Source organism: Trematomus bernacchii, unplaced genomic scaffold, assembly GCF_902827165.1.
Source record: "Trematomus bernacchii unplaced genomic scaffold, fTreBer1.1, whole genome shotgun sequence".
Classification (NCBI taxonomy): domain Eukaryota; kingdom Metazoa; phylum Chordata; class Actinopteri; order Perciformes; family Nototheniidae; genus Trematomus; species Trematomus bernacchii.
Window position 1 is genome coordinate 312,148 of NW_022987889.1, and position 18,968 is coordinate 331,115.

Consider the following 18,968-nt stretch of genomic DNA (forward strand, 5'->3'; position numbering starts at 1 on the left):
CTAGTAAAAGTCCTGGATGTAAAATGTTATCTTAGTCAAAGTACAGAAGTATTATGAGCTGAAGTTTATTTAGGACCTAACGAACTGTAAGCCTACAGCTCCCACTAGTGGCCATTCACCCTCCCCTTCACCTTTAATGAGAAACAACAACAATATATTTTCTGGAATTATCACAGCCTTTTTATTTCTCATTGTCATTAAAACAAACACCTGCAAAGTAATATTTGAGCCAAACAAACCCTTGGCTCTTCCAGAATGATCTGATTGATGCAGATTGTTGATCACGTGAAGACCAAAAGGTGTATCTGTAATGGGACGTGACAAAAACTCATCATTTCTAAAGCAACTCAGCAGAATCAAGCATGATCACCCGATTGACGGTTTCAGAAATGTACACCTTAACCGTTGTGACCAATGCGGGTATTCATAGGGCTTTTGCCATACTTTTCATTGGGCAACACTTACGCACTCTAAAATGCAAATGGAAGTACAGAACTTATGTCTTTCCCTCTCAACCCTCCTCCTCCTCTTCTTCGTCTCTCAGAGCGTTGCGGACTTTCCTCCAGAATTCCCCGCTTCGTTCCTCCTCCCGAGGCCACTCCAGGTAGGTGGTGGAGCTCATGAGTTTGCGCAGTTTGCAGAAGCGTTTCGGTATGTCGTCCTTGGACAGCGGTTCGAGCAGGATCAAGATGGCCGCGTCACTGCCGGTCTCCCCATCGAAAAGCTGGAAGTGGGAGAAGTCGAGCTCGTAGCGGCACCACTCGGACTGGACGAAGTTCTCGGACAGAATGAAGACGGTCCGCCGGCTGCGCTCCATGGCGCTCATGATGTTGTCCACAATCCAGTGACCGGGAAGGAAGTCCCGTTTGTGGAGGCACAGGGTCAGAGGTCGGGGATTCAGAGAGTCTCCATCATTCTCCCTGTAAGAGTAAAAACCAGACAGCAGGTCATGTTTCTAAACAGAATTAGGTTGATGGTCTGTTTGTCAGCAGTTCATAGAGTCCTCTTGTGAACCCTTAAATGTTGAGTACACCAAAGTTTTATGCTAGAAATGTTTAGTAGGGTCTCCAGCACATAGAAACTGCCGGATGCTAACCTGCATATGTTGGGCAATTTGCACAATTAGGATAAGTTGGGTGATTAGCATTGTAGCCTATGCAGACAATAGTTTAAGAATGGCTTGGCCGATTTGGAAATGTTTCAGGATCCACAATCGCTGTTTTAACCAGAAAGTGGCCATATTTGTACTCCAGGTGGACTGATTTTGATAAATTTTAGATTTGTTTTCTAGTCGAATGCACTTTTTGTAAGTCGCTTTGAATAGAGACATTATCTTAAAGGTCCCCTATTATACTGTTTTTAATCAATATATTATAGGTCTCAGATATATACACAACATGTCTCTGAAGTGTTTGGCTCGAAACACCAAACAGATCATTGCAGCATCCCATAATCCCCTCTGTTTCAGCCCTGTTTCCAAAGTGCTGATTCTCTGTCTGTTACTTTAGATGAAAATAAGGAGCCCCTCCCCACGCCCCTCTGAGAGGTATTTGGTTAAAAAGAACTCAATGGTGCTCTAGGAGGAGATTCAGGTGATAAGGTGGGGGGGGGGGGGTTACCTTGGTTGGTGATTGGCTAATGGTTACACAAGACAAATCGTTATGACACATAAAGTGGCCAAAATCTGATCAGCTCAGGTGTTTATATAAAATCAGTACAAAAAGAGAGAGAATCTTTGTTCCTGAAACTTTCAGAATCTTTTCACACAGAGGGGACACATGTTGATGTAGAAGAGACATGAAAAAATGGATTTTGCATAACAGTTGACCATTAATTAAAGTCTAGTGTGTTTGACGTTACCTCGGCTCCTCCAGCTCGGGTACCAAGAAGTTTTCCACCCAGCTAGCATCTCTCTCGCTGTATGACACGAAGGCGTCGTAAGATAGCAGCTCTTCTCTTGGTTGTCGCCGCCGGGAGCTTCTCTTGGCCTTTAGCCACGCCCACATCATCCTGAGATACCAGAACGCATGAAGGCGCCACAGCAGGACACACACCAAGACGCCAATGATCAACGCCACCACACAACTCACAGACACAAACAAAACCCGCCGGCACACAACCACAGAGAGCCTCACCCGCCCCGCTGGCTCCCCCTGCAGGTAGAGAGGGGAATCGCAGACGTAGGCGTCCTCTCCGTCTGATAAATGCACATCTTCGCCTCCTTTAATGGCCGACTGGAGGAAGTAGACAAAGTCGCAGGAGCAGACAAATTTGTTTTGGCCCGCCCAGAGGTCCTGGAGGCGTCTGTATGCCTGGAGGTCCGAACGGGTGAACATGTTCAGGGTGTTTGACTGTGGAAGAGCAAGCAGGGGGTCACACTTATGGTAGGTTATTTTTTCAGAGTTTATTTATTCATTTATTCAACAGGGACAGTGCACATTAATCTACATTTCTGTAAATGTGAGTAAGCCAAGAGGCTATTTTTCATCTGTAGTCCCTGGACAGATTTCACACCAGAAGCAAAGTCAATGCAGAGAAGCGGATCGTCGGGAATGGTTAAACCCCAGTACAGTACATGAAGCTTTATGTATCTATGTGCAGTAATCATTTTACTACTGTTGTATACCACACTTAATATTCCATAATTGTACACTATCTTCATTGTATAAATACTGCAGCTTCTTACTCTCTACCCGAATGTGTACTTCTGTCAATTGTAATAATTCTTTTTATGAATGTGCATGCCTTTTATTTAAGAGTCTCTTTCTACAGTGTGCTGTAACAACGTACATTTCCCCTTTGTGGGACGAATATAGGAATTCTGATTCATATTTTTATAGTAACTATTTAAACCCTGCATGCAATACATTCGTTTGGCCACTACTATCATTTGGCGCATTCCTCGGGGCTTGAAGAATACAAAAAGAAATATTAAGATTGGTCCTCACCTGTATGGTCAGTGTTTGCAGGTTTGGGAACATCCATCCAGGGGGAAGGCTCAGTAACTTGTTTCCAGAGAGATGGAGCTCTCTCAGGGAAGGAAGGATCAGAATGAAGGCTTTTAGATCGTTGTTGCTCAGATCCAAAACCTGTGGAGGATAAAAAACAATGATGGACAAAGTCTTAAGATCTATTGCTTAAGTACAATAAGCAGTACTGTGTCAGAATATCTGTTATTGTCATCATTCAAAGACATAACAAAATTCCGTTGGCATCTCTCACTTCAGTAATAGAAATACACACTAAATTAGATCTCAATTTACATATTTACACATTTTACAGGCTATAAACTGTCAATATTCAAAACTACAAAAGTGTAAATATAATTGTGTTCCTAAATAGATGCTAAAAATGTCCATAAATGCTAGATAAATATTGATGAATGTTTGTGGTGACGGTCTTTGAGGGGTGGAGGTGTGTTTATGTTCACAGCTGTTGTAGTGTGTTCTGTATTGGATTACATGGACTCTCTCTCAGTACCTCCAGAGTTTCGGGTAGACAGGGGGAGATGGTTGTGAGTTTGGCCCAGGAGATGTTGAGGTATCGCAGGGTGGAAGGCCAGGAGCAGCCCCCGGGCATGGAGATGAATCCATTCCTGCTGACGTCCAGGTGGGTCAGTTTGGAGAGATTTGTCACCAGCCGGCTCACCGTGGACAAAGACTGCAGAGAAGCAACGTCGTCTTAAAATCTGGGGCCTTATTTTTCAAAGTATTCTTATATTGAAAGGAGTACTGCTAATATGCTGCCCCTTATGCTTGGAATAATGTACAGAAGGAGCTGAAACTCTCAGATTGTATCACTATGGGTGAATTCAGGTCCATCTTAAAGGACAGAGAACAAGAATCCATTGGTCGATGTGATTGCTCTTATTTCCCATAATTGAAGTCGTTTTTAAATTGTGCCAGTTTTTTATGTTTTATAATAGTTTCTATTATTTGCATATTGACTGGTTAAAGGTGGGGTAGGTAAGTTTGAGAAACCGGCTCGAGATACACTTTTTGTTATATTCCATGGAATGCTCTTAACATCCCGATAGCAATGAATATCTGAAGTGCTTTGACAAGAAATCCATAATAAAATGTAATCTGTGGAAGCCGTAGTACTGTAAAAAGCACGACCAATCATCTGAGCCGGCCCGGCTAAAATAACTGGATGGCCGACCTGCCTGTCAGCCTTCCATCTGTGCACAAACTTATCTCGTGCCCTCATTGGTCATGTGCGCGTTCGTGTGTGTTGGAAGAGGGGCTCTGTAAGGAAGTGGCAGATTTTCTCCGGTTGTGTATTTTCAAATTCTAGCGATCTCGAGCCGGTTTCTCAAACTTACCTACCCCACCTTTAATGTGCCATTTCATTTGTGTTTTACGACCGTCTGCCTGTATTGTCTTTGTTCATTTGTTTTAACATTGTTCATTTTGCCCTCTTGGCCAGGTCGCTCTGGAAGAAGAGATTTTGATCTCAATGAGACTTTTACCTGGTTAAATAAAGGATATATAGTACTACACAGCCTACGATTACCATGGTAAATATTATGGTAAATTAGGAATTATGGACCTTCTTTGTAATTATAAGGTGGTATCAATGTTGTATAAAACCACAACAATGGTAAATGTTGAATGGACTGTACTTATATAGCACTTTACGACCCCTTAAAGCTCTTTAGATGCTACATGTCATCATTCATACACCGTTGGACATCCGTAGCACCTCGGGGGTTAAGTATCTTGCCCAAGGATACGTCAACAACCTTCTGATTGAAAGACGATTGCACTCCCTCGCAGCCACAGTCAAGATTCAAGGCTTTTATCATCATTTTTACATAGCTAGAGTGTAGAAATGTCAATGAAAATACCAGGTCACCGGCTCCTCCAACAGAGCAACATGATAAAACAGATAAAATAGTGCAAGTAAATACAAATCAAATAGAGTAGAAATAGTGCAATAAGAGTCTATATACAAGTAATTGGAATATGATATATTAGATAAATAATTTGTAAGTTACAAACAGATGAATGTTTATGGAAGATCTTTCAAAAGTTCAGGTGTTCCACAAGGGATAAAAAACAATAACTTGCAGTGAAACAGCGACACCTGAGAGTGCAATCACTACTTGGAAACACTTTAGATCGACATTTAGGTACAATGAAAGTGCCTCAAAATAATCAATGCAAATGTTCATTGCCCAGAATATTAACAGTTGGCAAAGGAAAATCAGAACATAAGAGTTTCCCTCAATGATACGTCTTTAGGTCTAAATGGAGGTACCTTCAGAGCATTTCCGCTGACGTTTAAGACTCGGAGGTCCTTCAGCGTGCCGTCACCATTGCACAGCGTCTCAGTCAGTGTCAGGTCGGTCAGCAGGTTGTCGGACAGGTCCAGGTATTGAAGGTTCAGCAGCAAGTAGGTTGTGGCACAGGGCATCACAAACACCTAGAGTGGAAAAGCTCATTTGAATTACATCCCCGAATTGTATTCTTAAAGGTCCCCTATTATACTCAGTGATGGCAAAAGTACACACATCCTTTACTCAAGTAGAAGTACAGATACTCGTGTTTAAAAATACTCTGGTAAAAGTAGAAGTACTGACTAAACTTCTTTACTCAAGTAGAAGTACAGATACTCGTGTTTAAAAATACTCTGGTAAAAGTAGAAGTACTGCCTAAACTTCTTTACTCAAGTGAAAGTAAAGAGGCTTTGAAATGTACTTCAGTAAAAAGTACCCATAACTAGCAGCTGTTTTAAAGAGTACCTGACCTCCCTTTATATTAATAGAACAATAATGTCATTGTTAGCTAATGAATGTTTCCATGCTGAACAACGGCAACATGACAACGTTTTCATTGGTCCCTCTTCTTTAGAGAAGACCAGGAAGTGATGGATACACGGATCGTGTTCAAATCAATAGGCACGCAATGACTCTAAATAATAATGATCACGCCACCAAACACACATTCAAACTAAAGGAACCAGCCTGTTTGGGAAATGTGAGAAGTAGAAAGTACAGGTATTTGTGTTCAACATGTAAGAAGTAGAAAGTACATGTATTTGTGTTCAACATGTAAGAAGTAGAAAGTACAGGTATTAGTGTTCAACATGTAAGAAGTAGAAAGTACAGGTATTTGTGTTCAACATGTAAGAAGTAGAAAGTACAGGTATTTGTGTTCAACATGTAAGAAGTAGAAAGTACAGGTATTTGTGTTCAACATGTAAGAAGTAGAAAGTACAGGTATTTGTGTTCAAAATGTAAGAAGTAGAAAGTACAGGTATTTGTGTTCAAAATGTAAGAAGTCAAAGTAAAAAGTCGTCATAAAAATAAGTAGTGGAGTAAATATACTGATACCAGAAACATTTTCATAAAGGTCCCCTATTATACGGTTTCTCATCAATATATCACAGGTCTCAGATATATACAGAACCTGTCTCTGATTGGCTGAAACACCAAACAGATCATTGCAGCATTACCCATAATCCCCTCTGTTTCAGCCCTGTTTCCAAAGTGCTGATTCTCTGTCTGTTACTTTAGATGAAAATAAGGAGCCCCTCCCCACGCCCCTCTGAGAGACATTTGGTTAAAAAGAACACAATGGTGCTCTAGGAGGAGATTCAGGTGATAAGGGGGGGGGGTTACCTTGGTTGCTGATTGGCTAATCGTTATGACATCATAAAGTGGCCAAAATCTGATCTGCTCATTTTCAGACAGGTTTTTATATAAATGGATCAGGACAAAAAGAGAGAGAATCTTTGGTCCTGAAACTTTCAGAGCCTCTTTACACAGAGGGGACACATGTTGATGTAGAAGAGACATGAAGAAGAGGGGACACATGTTGATGTAGAAGAGACATGAAGAAGAGGGGACACATGTTGATGTAGAAGAGACATGAAGAAGAGGGGACACATGTTGATGTAGAAGAGACATGAAGAAGAGGGGACACATGTTGATGTAGAAGAGACATGAAGAAGAGGGGACACATGTTGATGTAGAAGAGACATGAAGAAGAGGGGACACATGTTGATGTAGAAGAGACATGAAGAAGAGGGGACACATGTTGATGTCGAAGAGACATGAAGAAGAGGGGACACATGTTGATGAAGAAGAGACATGAAGAAGAGGGGACACATGTTGATGAAGAAGAGACATGAAGAAGAGGGGACACATGTTGATGAAGAAGAGACATGAAGAAGAGGGGACACATGTTGATGTAGAAGAGACATGAAGAAGAGGGGACACATATTGATGAAGAAGAGACATGAAGAAGAGGGAACACATGTTGATGTAGAAGAGACATGAAGAAGAGGGGACACATGTTGATGAAGAAGAGACATGAAGAAGAGGGGACACATGTTGATGTCGAAGAGACATGAAGAAGAGGGGACACATGTTGATGAAGAAGAGACATGAAGAAGAGGGGACACATGTTGATGTAGAAGAGACATGAAGAAGAGGGGACACATATTGATGAAGAAGAGACATGAAGAAGAGGGAACACATGTTGATGTAGAAGAGACATGAAGAAGAGGGGACACATGTTGATGTAGAAGATACATGAAGAAGAGGGGACACATGTTGTTGTAGAAGAGACATGAAGAAGAGGGGACACATGTTGATGTAGAAGAGACATGAAGAAGAGGGGACACAGGTTGATGTAGAAGAGACATGAAGAAGAGGGGACACATGTTGATGTAGAAGAAACATGAAGAAGAGGGGACCCATGTTGATGTAGAAGAGACATGAAGAAGAGGGGACACATGTTGATGTCGAAGAGACATGAAGAAGAGGGGACACATGTTGATGTAGAAGAGACATGAAGAAGAGGGGACACATGTTGATGTAGAAGAGACATGAAGAAGAGGGGACACATGTTGATGTAGAAGAGACATGAAGAAGAGGGGACACATGTTGACGTAGAAGAGACATGAAGAAGAGGGGACACATGGTGATGTAGAAGAGACATGAAGAAGAGGGGACACATGGTGATGTAGAAGAGACATGAAGAAGAGGGGACACATGTTGATGTAGAGGAGACATGAAGAAGAGGGGACACATGTTGATGTAGAAGAGACATGAAGAAGAGGGGACACATGTTGATGTAGAAAAGACATGGAAACGTGGATTTTGCATAATAGGTGACCTTTAACATTCAGACAACCCCATGTGACAGATACCTGAGAGTTTATGATGGACACCTTTCTGGGGTACTGCAGCAAAAAACCCAGCTGCAGCAACGAGCTGAACTGAAAGACATTCAGCACCACAACGTTTCGTAGGAAGAACTCATCGATGTTTTTATGATCGGTCAAACTGGCTTTCTCCCACCTAACACCAACCAACAAACAACATTATCAAGCAGTCATTCACCCAACAGTTGATCACTAGTATATTAAGCGGCTTTTATTTATAATTACAATATATATAAACTCACTCATGGGTATAAACCCAATAATGGGTGACAGTACAGTATGCACATTACCTGCACATTTGTGGCTTACATCCAAAAGTCCCTATGTCTGTCGCTATTCTATCTCTGAAGGGTTTTTAAAAAGTCTTTCAGAAGGATTTGCTTTTATCTTCAGAAGACTTGACTACTGTAATGGTGTCTTCACAGGTCTCACTAAAAAATCTATTAGAAAGCTTCAGCTAATTCAGAACGCCGCTGCTCGAGTCCTCACTGACACTAAGAAAGTGGATCAGTCCAGTTCTGAAGTCTTTACACTGGTTCCTCACTAACACTAAGAAAGTGGATCAGTCCAGTTCTGAAGTCTATACACTGGTTCCTCACTAACACTAAGAAAGAGGATCAGTCCTGTTCTGAGGTCTTTACACTGGTTCCTCACTGACACTAAGAAAGAGGATCAGTCCTGTTCTGAGGTCTTTACACTGGTTCCTCACTAACACTAAGAAAGTGGATCAGTCCTGTTCTGAAGTCTTTACACTGGTTCCTCACTAACACTAAGAAAGTGGATCAGTCCAGTTCTGAAGTCTTTACACTGGTTCCTCACTAACACTAAGAAAGTGGATCAGTCCAGTTCTGAAGTCTTTACACTGGCTTCCTGTGTGTTAAAGAATTGATTTAAAAAATACTGCTGCTGGTTTATAAATCATTGAAAGGTTTAGGCCCAAAATACGTTTCTGATCTCCTGCTAAATTATGAACCATTCAGAACTCTCTGGTCTGCTTTCTGTCCCCGGAGTCAGAACTAAACCTGGAGAAGTTCAGTTATTATGCTCCAAATATCTGGAACAAACTCCCAGAAACCTGCAGGTCCGCTGCAGCTCTGTTAAATCCAGGCTGAAGACTTTCTTTTTGCCGCTGCTTTTAATTGAGCTATTCCTATCTTAAACTGCACTGTAACTTTTATTCATGTACCTGTGATATTCATGTTTTATTATCTTTGCTTTTTAATGAATGTTTTGAAATGCCAGTTTATAATGTGTTTCCGCTGCACTATTTCTTAATGTTTTTCATTGTTGTAAAGTGCTTTGAATTGCCTTGTGTTGAAAGGGTCTATATGAACAAACTCGCTTGCCTTTCAATCTAAAAAGAAGACTGATGGATGTTTGTTTTCCTACCTGCCCTCACCGATCAGCGTGACGCCGTCCATGAACAGGGAGGTGATCGGCTCTCCATCCACCGCCTCAAGGAAGTCAACAATGCCCTTATCGGACACGGAAAGGTTGCAGAAGGTAATTTTCCTGAAGAAAGACATCATAGAAGAGTGAGTTTTTGGTTTGGTCACCATTTTCTTGGATTAGGGTTACTTGCTTAAATTACATCTCACAATATATAAATCCTTCTAGCATGTCTTATGTTGTGATATTCTACATATTTTGTGCTGTTAATATTCTGGGCAATGAACATTTGTGTTGATTATTTTGAGGCACTTTCGTTCTACCTAAATGTAGATCTAAAGTGTTTCCAAGCTCTTTAACCTGTTAAGCCCCGAGCCTGTTTTTCAGGTTTCAGGCTCGATAATGACATGCCCAAAACAAATGACTTCAACTTCACTTCTAAAAGGGTTATATGAATAATTTCTTTTATCAAAGCAAGGTTACATCTGTGAGTTGGATGTAGAAGTGTCAGAATCAATATAGATGTTTCTCAGTCAGAGTTAATTCAGATGGAACATAGTAAAAAAAGGTAAATTCTTACCTCCGCCTAAAGAAAAAACATTACTTATAGTGAAAACCACCCTTGAATGATGGGATGGTAGACTAAAAGCTTTAGGAATCCAAACTATAACATATAATAAGTAGATTGAGGCAAAACAAGTTAAATTTGACCTTTTTAGAGAGGTTTAGCAAAAAGAAGTTCCAGGCGGAATAAGCTTTCGGCACATTTGGGTACATCTGGTTCCATCAGTGCCATTTGACCTTTTTCAGGTACCAGACTATAAAAATGATGTATTACATTGAATGATCACCATAGGTATTCATTCCATCCAAAGAAAAAAAAATTAAATAAAAAAAATTAAAAATAAACTTTTTTTTTTTTTTTTAATTTGTGAAAAAAAAAGACCCGCCGACGGGGGCTTTGGGGCTTAGGAAAAATCAACGATTGTAGCAGTGTTGACGGGCCACCAGGTGTCGCTGTTTCGCTTAAAGTTATTGTTGTTTATCCCTTGTGGAACAAAGTAGTTTCAGCATTGTTCTGTGCGGGTGGCCATCTTGTTTCTAATGTTTACATTCTACTATAAGCAAGGTGAGTGGTATTAATTGTGGCAAATAATCGTATAAATCTAACGTTATAAACGCTCACCCAGTCAATTTGTTCGACTCCTTTGTTAGTTAATATGTTTACTCACTCGTTTGTGTAGATTTGAGAATTAGACGCTTGTGTTTTGTCTGATAATCTGGTGATTTATATTGGTTAGCATGTGGCTTATTGAAAGACTGCTGCATTACAATTAGTATTGTAGATTTTGTCCAGTAGTTTCAGTGCTGAAATGTTTCATACTACTTCATGTATTTCATCTTTTACTTTCACAAGTTGATGAAGAAGAGCTACCATTAAGAGAGGCTACGGGACATTTGGGTTGCTTCAGCATTGGAAAATAGAAGCACTGAAACAAAAGGAAAACATATTGTGTACAGACCTGACTCTCCGGCTGGCCATCTCTCTGAAGGGCTGAACGGACTGATTCAGATGCAGGTCTTTCAGAATAATAGGCGTCTCAGGGTAGGACACGTCCCCGATCACATCCGAAGCTAAACCTATGTTTGTTAGAAATGGACCATGGAGGCTTAAAGTGACTCGACCCAATGGCCAAACGCCAGCTAGCGCTCCGGACTCGTACCTGCAACATGGAGAGAAACAGGACGAAAGAGTTGGCAATAGTGAGACAACATGTCTACGTGAGAACATTGCAACTTGGGTAAATATTTAGGAGATTATTGTTGATAATAATAATAATAATAATTCACAAGTAATTTTGTATTTTGTCCTTACCATACCCTCTATCTTCAAATCTATTTAGTTTTGAAAACCAACCCCATTAAAGGAAATTAGGGTTAGGGTTAGGGTTAGAATACAAATCTCTTAACCACAGACCTTATTTCCGGCTAACAACCAAAAACACATTCAGATAACCATTGACTTCCAGACCAGGGGACAACAGAGAACAAGAAAGTGGTTAAATGTGGTCTCATTTGCAGGATTGAGGACTCATTCCTTAACCACATGGCCGTGCTTTCTCTCACGATTCGTTTCTTGGTACTTCTTGGAAAACAATCAGCACAGATTCAGTCTCGCACCTCATTCTTGTTCGTTCTTTATTAGGATCCCCATTAGCACTAGCATGAGCATTGGCTCTTCTTCCTGGGGTCCTCACACACACAGTCAAACATACATACAACTAAACTAAAACAAAACAGCTCGTCATTTCATGCAATTTACAATGCTATATGAAGTGAAAAATAAAATGGTCATCCAATAGCCATCATAAGGCCAAACAAAAAAATTCAAATAATTGTACAAAATAATACATACATAGCCACAGGCACAGTTCAATTGTACTTTATAATACTGAGATGATTGTTCAGCAACCTTTTGGATTGTACATGAGAATGTTCCTGAATGATATGGACGGGTAAAGAGTTCCAGCTGACAGAATGACTATTTTCTGTTTCATATTTGATTTAGATTTGGGTAATACGAACCTTCCTTCTATTGCATGTCGTGTTTGATGGTTATGTTGAGCATACTGCGCTATACACCTTTGTGATAATATATGTGCTAAGTGAGTCACTGTAATATTTCTGACAAAATGTAACAAAGTATAACTTGACGTCTGTCTGACACTTATCCATTTCAGTGTCTCCAGCATTTGAGTTACCTCCTCAGGTTGTTTGCCTGCACAGTGAGCTCCTCCAGCTGAGAGACTCCAGACAGATCTTCTCTCCTCAGTTCCTCCAGAGCAGGACCTCCGAACATCAGCCTCCTCAGCCTCACCAGCCTCTGCAACACTGGACGAGTTCCCAGACAGCTGGAGGACACAAAACACACAGTATGTAGACACTTAGTGGATACTCAGACCCAGACACTCCTTAAAGGTCACCTATCATGCAAAATCCACTTTCTCATGTCTCTTCTACATCAACATGTGTCCCCTCTTCTTCATGTCTCTTCTTCATCAACATGTGTCCCCTCTGTGGAAAGAGACTCTGAAAGTTTCAGGAACAAAGATTCTCTCTCTTTTTGTCCTGATCCATTTTTATAAAAACCTGTCTGAAAATGAGCTGATCAGATTTTGGCCACTTGATGATGTCATAACGATGTTTTGGCTAGTGTAACCATTAGCCAATCAGCAACCAAGGTACCCCCCCCCCTTATCACCTGAATCTCCTCCTAGAGCACCATTGAGTTCTTTGTAACCAAATCTCTCTCAGAGGGGCGTGGGGAGGAGCTCCTTATTTTCATCTAAAGTAACAGACAGAGAATCAGCACTTTGGAAACAGGGCTGAAACAGAGGGGATTATGGGTAATGCTGCAATGATCTGTTTGGTGTTTCAGCCAATCAGCGGCATGTTCTGTATATATCTGAGACATGTAATATATTGATGAAAGACATATAATAGGGGACCTTTAACTTAAACCTGTCTGTTTACTATCCTGTCTCCAGAATGGGGGAACAAGCTTACTGTGGATATCAGGACTGAGGAAAGTCTAGACATCATCCGAGGTGGATTAAAAACCCACTGCACCTTGGCCCTTCAAATCTCAAAATCAATTGAAGCACTTACAATATTTGAGATTTTTTTTAAAGCTAATGCACTTGCAGGATTCTGAATTTGTATCGTCAAGGTTGATTGCATTTGACTGTAAGTTGATTTGGATATAATCTTGTCGTGGCTTCCTTCCTTTGTTTTTCTATCAATTCCCTAGATGCCTTAAACAGACATTTTTAACTTGTTTTCTTTCCTTTATATTACTTACAGTTGAAGAGTTGCTTGGCCTTCGATGGTTTGGATGATATTATGCGATGTGTTTACTCAAAATAAAATAACAAACTTTTACACATGCAACAAAGAAAATAGGCCTTTACAATAGTCAAAACAAAAGAGGCAAAACTCAAATTAAATAACAAACATCTTAGGTATTCTTACTTTCTTGATAAGGCTTATATAACTTCATAACTTAAAGGGTAATTGAACGGTTAAAAACTGTTCCTCGACGGCGTCTTTCTACCCATCTCTGTCACTTTAGAGGAGGTGCCATGGGAATTGTAGTCTTTTCTACTCTGGTTGACTACAGACATCACGATTAGTTGGCCTTTCTTATAAAAACAAAATACTGGCTCTAACAAATATAATGAACCATAACGCACCCTGAGCGTGTTACCTGTACGGGTTGAGGAGCAGGTTGAGTTCCTGCAGAGCTCCTAGCTTACTGAACCATCTGCGGTTGATGGCAGTCAGCTGGTTGTCGGACAGATCGAGCCGCTCCAGACTCCACAGAGAGTCAAACGCTGACGGGTGGATCTCAGACAGTCTGTTACCTGGAGGAAAGCAATATCCAGGTTTAAAAAAGATCAGACATTTGGACAAAAACTTGATCCGGAGTTCCGCTGATTATTAGTGGTTATCATGATGTGATTTCTTACTATTTCCCTCTTCAAACATCACAATCAGGCATGGATCTTTGGTCAACACTATACTTGGCATTTCATTGGTCATTGGTCATTGGTCAAAGACACAAAACAAAGCAGAAATCAAGGTTTGATGCTCTCAAATTGTAAAACCCATCAAAGATTCAAAGGCTTTATTGTTATATGCACTACAGCTACAAACAATTTCTCACATTTCTCCTAGTGGGCGTGTTTTGTAGCACGTTTGCACCTGTCGGCCACTATAGATATCTCCTAGGCTTCTCCAACAATGCTATATACAATCTACATAAGATATGAAAAAAAGGAGAATAGTGCAAGTAAAATGCAGCGATATATATGATGGAGGAAATAAGTATTTGAACCCTTGCAGATTTTGTAAGTTTGCCGACTTACAAACAAATTAACATTCTATACTTTAAATGGTGGGTTTATTTTAACAGTGAGAGTAAGAATATCCCACAAATAAATCCAGAAATGGACATTATATAAAAGATACAAATTGATTTGCAAAAAAAAAAGAATTGAAGATAAAAATTGATTTGCATATAACTCTGGGAAATAAGTATACACGGTATAATAATAATAATAATAATAATAATAATAATAATAATAATATATTACATTTCTATAAGGCCGCTTTACATGGTGAACAAACAAACAAACACAAACCAAAAAGGGCAAATAATAAGGTGAAACAAATCAAGTGTGCTTTTAGAATAGCTCAAAATAACCCCTCATTACGGTGTAGAATCAGAATCCGCAGTTTCTCGTGTCCCGTCAGGTCGCCGCCGGTCACCACGGCGATGTCGTTGAAGGAAAGGTCAAACGTCAGGGCACGGTCTGTTACCGTGGGAACAAGCGTGTATCCTGCGTGGGAGCAGTTGCAGGCGAGTCGAGGGTCGCAGCGATCGCAGGACGACCTTTGACCTCGACACATGGCGAATGAGAGGACGAGGAGGAGGTAGAGGTTGGTCAACAGCTCCATTCTGCAGAGAGGTCAAACAAAAGAGGTTAATAAAGGGGTGCTGTGTTGGACCCTTCAAAAAGAGTTCTCTATCTGTGTTTTTTTTTTTTATGTATTCACCATGACATCAAGTCAAATTCCTCGTGTGGAGGAAATTCCACACAAAAACAGAAACAACCTGTTTGGCAAGAAATGAACAAACAATAGAAGTTTAAAGCAACGTTTTTGTTAATCTATTTCAGCTGACAGGACAGAGTCTCTAAACCAAACAGTTCGTACAAGTCCTGACAACCTATAACAGAAAATACAAACACTTTATACACTCCAGAAGGAGGGAAGGGGAAGTTCCTCAGCAAGCACGTTTACATTACAGGAAGTGTTAACCAGATGGTTGAAAAGTACATACAGCTATGCAATATACATTACAGGAAGTGTGGAACAGACGGTTGAAACTCACATACATGTTAATTACAAACCAATGGTTATTAATAACTGTGTAATATATATCTGGCTGCTAAATCCTTAGAACTGTTACAAGGTGTGTATTTTGTATTTTGTAAATGGTGTAACATGCTGCTGTTAAATACCAACCACCTATGTGCAATATGTGCTAGATGTGCAATATATATAGATGCCGTTAATAACTGTGTAATTTATACCTGGCTGCTAAATCCTCAGAACTGTTACAGGATGTGTATTTTTTTTTAATTATGTAACTTTTTATTTTTTATTATATATGTTTTAATTATATCATAACTTTTTTTTTAAATGCATATCACATATTTAACATTATGTAACATTAAGCGGTGTGTGGCTCTTTTTCCTGCTGTAACTACGCAAATGTCCCCTCCGTGGGACCAATACAGGTATTGTGATTGTGATTGTGATTGTAGAGACAGCCTTTTGTCTGTTCTAAGGACGTGGAAATTAGAGGCTCGATGTGAATTCAAACCGTGGGAAATAAACGGAGAATGAAGTTACAGTGATGCTTATGATTAAATGAGATTTAGTGAGACATTTCTACAACTCCTCGTACGTGTCGACCCTACGGCAGCATCTCCCTGGTCCAATGGGATTTCCCAACTCATTTCAACTATTGTAACACTGTAATCTGATGTTATGTAACTGTAAGGGAATACAGTTACCTTTTTTATGTTTTGGTGTCCTGATAATCCTGTTAAATGTAATCCATTACTCCTGACTGACGGAAACATGACAAAAGTGAACGAAACTCTGGGAGGAACTGTGATTTAAAGAAAGAGGAAGTCTTTAAAGTTTTATTATGACTTTCAAAAAGCCTTTATTTAAATACAACGGCTTTACGAGAGGTACGCTCTGTGCCGTTAGATTGAAGCCTTGGGACCTCACATGTGATTTCCCCTTTTCTGTCTCCTATGTTCTACACGTCAAAAAACTCACAAACACCAAGAAATACAATTCTATATTTTCAGTTTACGTTGCCCCTGGTAACGGCAGCATTACAGCTCCTAACCCTTATGGTATAAAACTTGGAAGAAGAAACTAAAAAAAAATAAAAATCCTTCCATCACTTTTTTAAATTCATGTTGTTTTTTCAAGCATTCAAGTTAATGAGAAACTGATGTTCGTTATGAGGCTGAGTTATTCCTTTTAGTGAACGCTGCGCATGTTTCCTCAAGTTGCTGAATGTTCTCTAAATGCTGTATGTGTTGTCAAGTTGCTGAAGATGTTTCTTCATGTGGACAGGAACATTATATCTAGTACTCTTTTTTTACAATTGTTTTTAGTAGTACTATTAATAAGAAATATGAGATAACAACAACAGAACTACGCCTACAGTACATTGCATACAGCGCCCACACACTGTGAATTAAATAAGATATTTAACTTGCACTTATTATGATAATATTAATACAAAATAAGAATATATTTACCATTTTATGTGGAAATTGAATAAAAACGATTGCACATTGGGTCAAAGAAGTCAAGGATCAACCCAAAACATTTTAAAATATTATTAATTTTATAATTTATTGAAGGTATAGCGTTAAAATCTGCCTTCACCAGAACCAGCGGGTGAACACTTTTTATTTAGGTCTATAAAAATGTGAATCAATGCAACACTTTGACAAAGCAGTGCAGCGACACGTCGAGAGAAAGTTAATCGTTAACCAAAAAGAATGACTTCTTATCAGCAAAGGTCGACCGTAACATGGAAATATGCATTAGAAAAAAGTACATTTCACGTTTCATTCAAGGATTTGATCGTAAATATGAGACTTACCTGATTTGTTTTGCAGAGCTGGAGCCTGAACCGCTTTAATGATTAAAATGGAGGTAAAGTACTTTTTTTTTTACGAGAGAGGAAGTCGAACTCACACTGAGAAAGAGGTAGTGAGCATGAAAATCCACTTTCGGGAGGAAACCTGCATCTGTGAAGAGGCATCGGAGCATGACGACAGTTAATAAAGAGGCCCTGTTCTTCTTCTGTGGTATTTCCTCTCCTGTAGTGTGTTCTGTAGGTTTTAGTGCATGTCAATGGTCTGCAGAGGCTAAAATTCCTGTGTTCCTAAATATCAGTTTTATTCAAATTAATTGTGATAAAGTTCAACAGGACTCCAGATGTGAGCTTAGGTAATATTAAAATACTCCTTTTTAAGTCAAATAACCTCATTTTATCCAGTTAATAATAAAACAAATTTGCTTATTTATTTTCTTTTATATTATTAATTGTATCTATAATTGTATTCAATCCCCCCCTTTTTTTTTAAATAAGTTAATAATTAAAAAGAACAATTTACTTTACTTACTTATTATTTAAAATGTTGTTTAACCCATTAAATTATTATTTTTTATGGATTCGTTTTTCATTTAATTAAAAAAACGTTACCTTATAAATTAACCTTATCTTATTAAAGGTAGGGTAGGTAAGTTTGAGAAACCGGCTTGAGATACACTTTTTGTTATATTCCATGGAATGCTCTAAACATCCCGATAGCAATGAATATCTGAAGTGCTTTGACAAAAAATCCATAAAAAAACATCATCTGTGGAAGCCGTGGTACTGTAAAAAGCACGACCAATCATCTGAGCCGGCCCGGCTAAAATAACTGGATGGCCTACCTGCCTGTCAGCCTTCCATCTGTGCACAAACTTATCTCGTGCCCTCATTGGTCATGTGCACGTTCGTGTGTGTTGGAGGAGGGGCTCTGTAAGGAAGTGGCAGATTTTTTCCGGCTGTGTATTTTCAAATTCTAGCGCACTTAAGCCGGTTTCTCAAACTTACCTACCCCACCTTTAAGCAAACCGGAAGCACCTGATCCCCGTTTTTTTGTTTTGTTTGTTTCTACTTTTTGGTTACTTCCTGGACAAGTTGCACCTTTAAAAGTAAACCGAATCATCCACACTGAGCTCTTGTTTGCAGTGAACTGTTGGATTTATCTTAATTTATCTCTGGATTACTTTAACACTGAAAAAAACGTAGAAATGTGAAGATTTCCAGGCAAGTTCTGCAGGAATGAGGAGCGCCTATTTTCTATGACTTAAGCGGATTTGTGGTCGCTTTTCCGCGGTGTTCACTCGATTTAACTTCATTACCAGAAAGCTTAAGTCCATGGGAATATAGAAATAGAACTGTCTTGTCTGTGTGTTCAGATTTGACTTTGTTATAATCCAAAATAGAGTCCGATGTTTGACGCAAATAAACCGCTTTATTCTGATTTAATTGATTTGTGCATCTTTACAATTAACATTAAATAAAAACATAATTGGTCAGATTGATGTTTAATCAACTTTATCATATTTCATTTGTCTTTTTCACCACGTGATGGAGCCAAACTCCATTTAATATTTTGTGTTAAAGTGTATATTAACCCTTTAATATCCAATATATTATCATATATTAAATTAAATAACGAAGCATACTT

General features: G+C 39.4%; 1 protein-coding gene across 1 annotated transcript; it reads right to left on the reverse strand.

Annotated features, from left to right (window-relative positions):
* Positions 1–153: 153 nt before the first annotated feature.
* Positions 154–17,385, reverse strand: LOC117469881 (toll-like receptor 2). Its single transcript, XM_034114347.1, has 12 exons — positions 17,327–17,385; positions 14,841–15,085; positions 13,832–13,988; positions 12,327–12,476; positions 11,088–11,288; positions 9,565–9,687; positions 8,161–8,311; positions 5,263–5,427; positions 3,481–3,660; positions 2,949–3,089; positions 1,861–2,351; positions 154–920 (listed from the first exon to the last, which is right to left on the reverse strand). Exons 2-12 carry the CDS (start codon positions 15,082–15,084, stop codon positions 512–514), a joined length of 2,412 nt encoding a protein of 803 aa, XP_033970238.1. The 5' UTR covers position 15,085; positions 17,327–17,385; the 3' UTR covers positions 154–511.
* Positions 17,386–18,968: the final 1,583 nt, after the last annotated feature.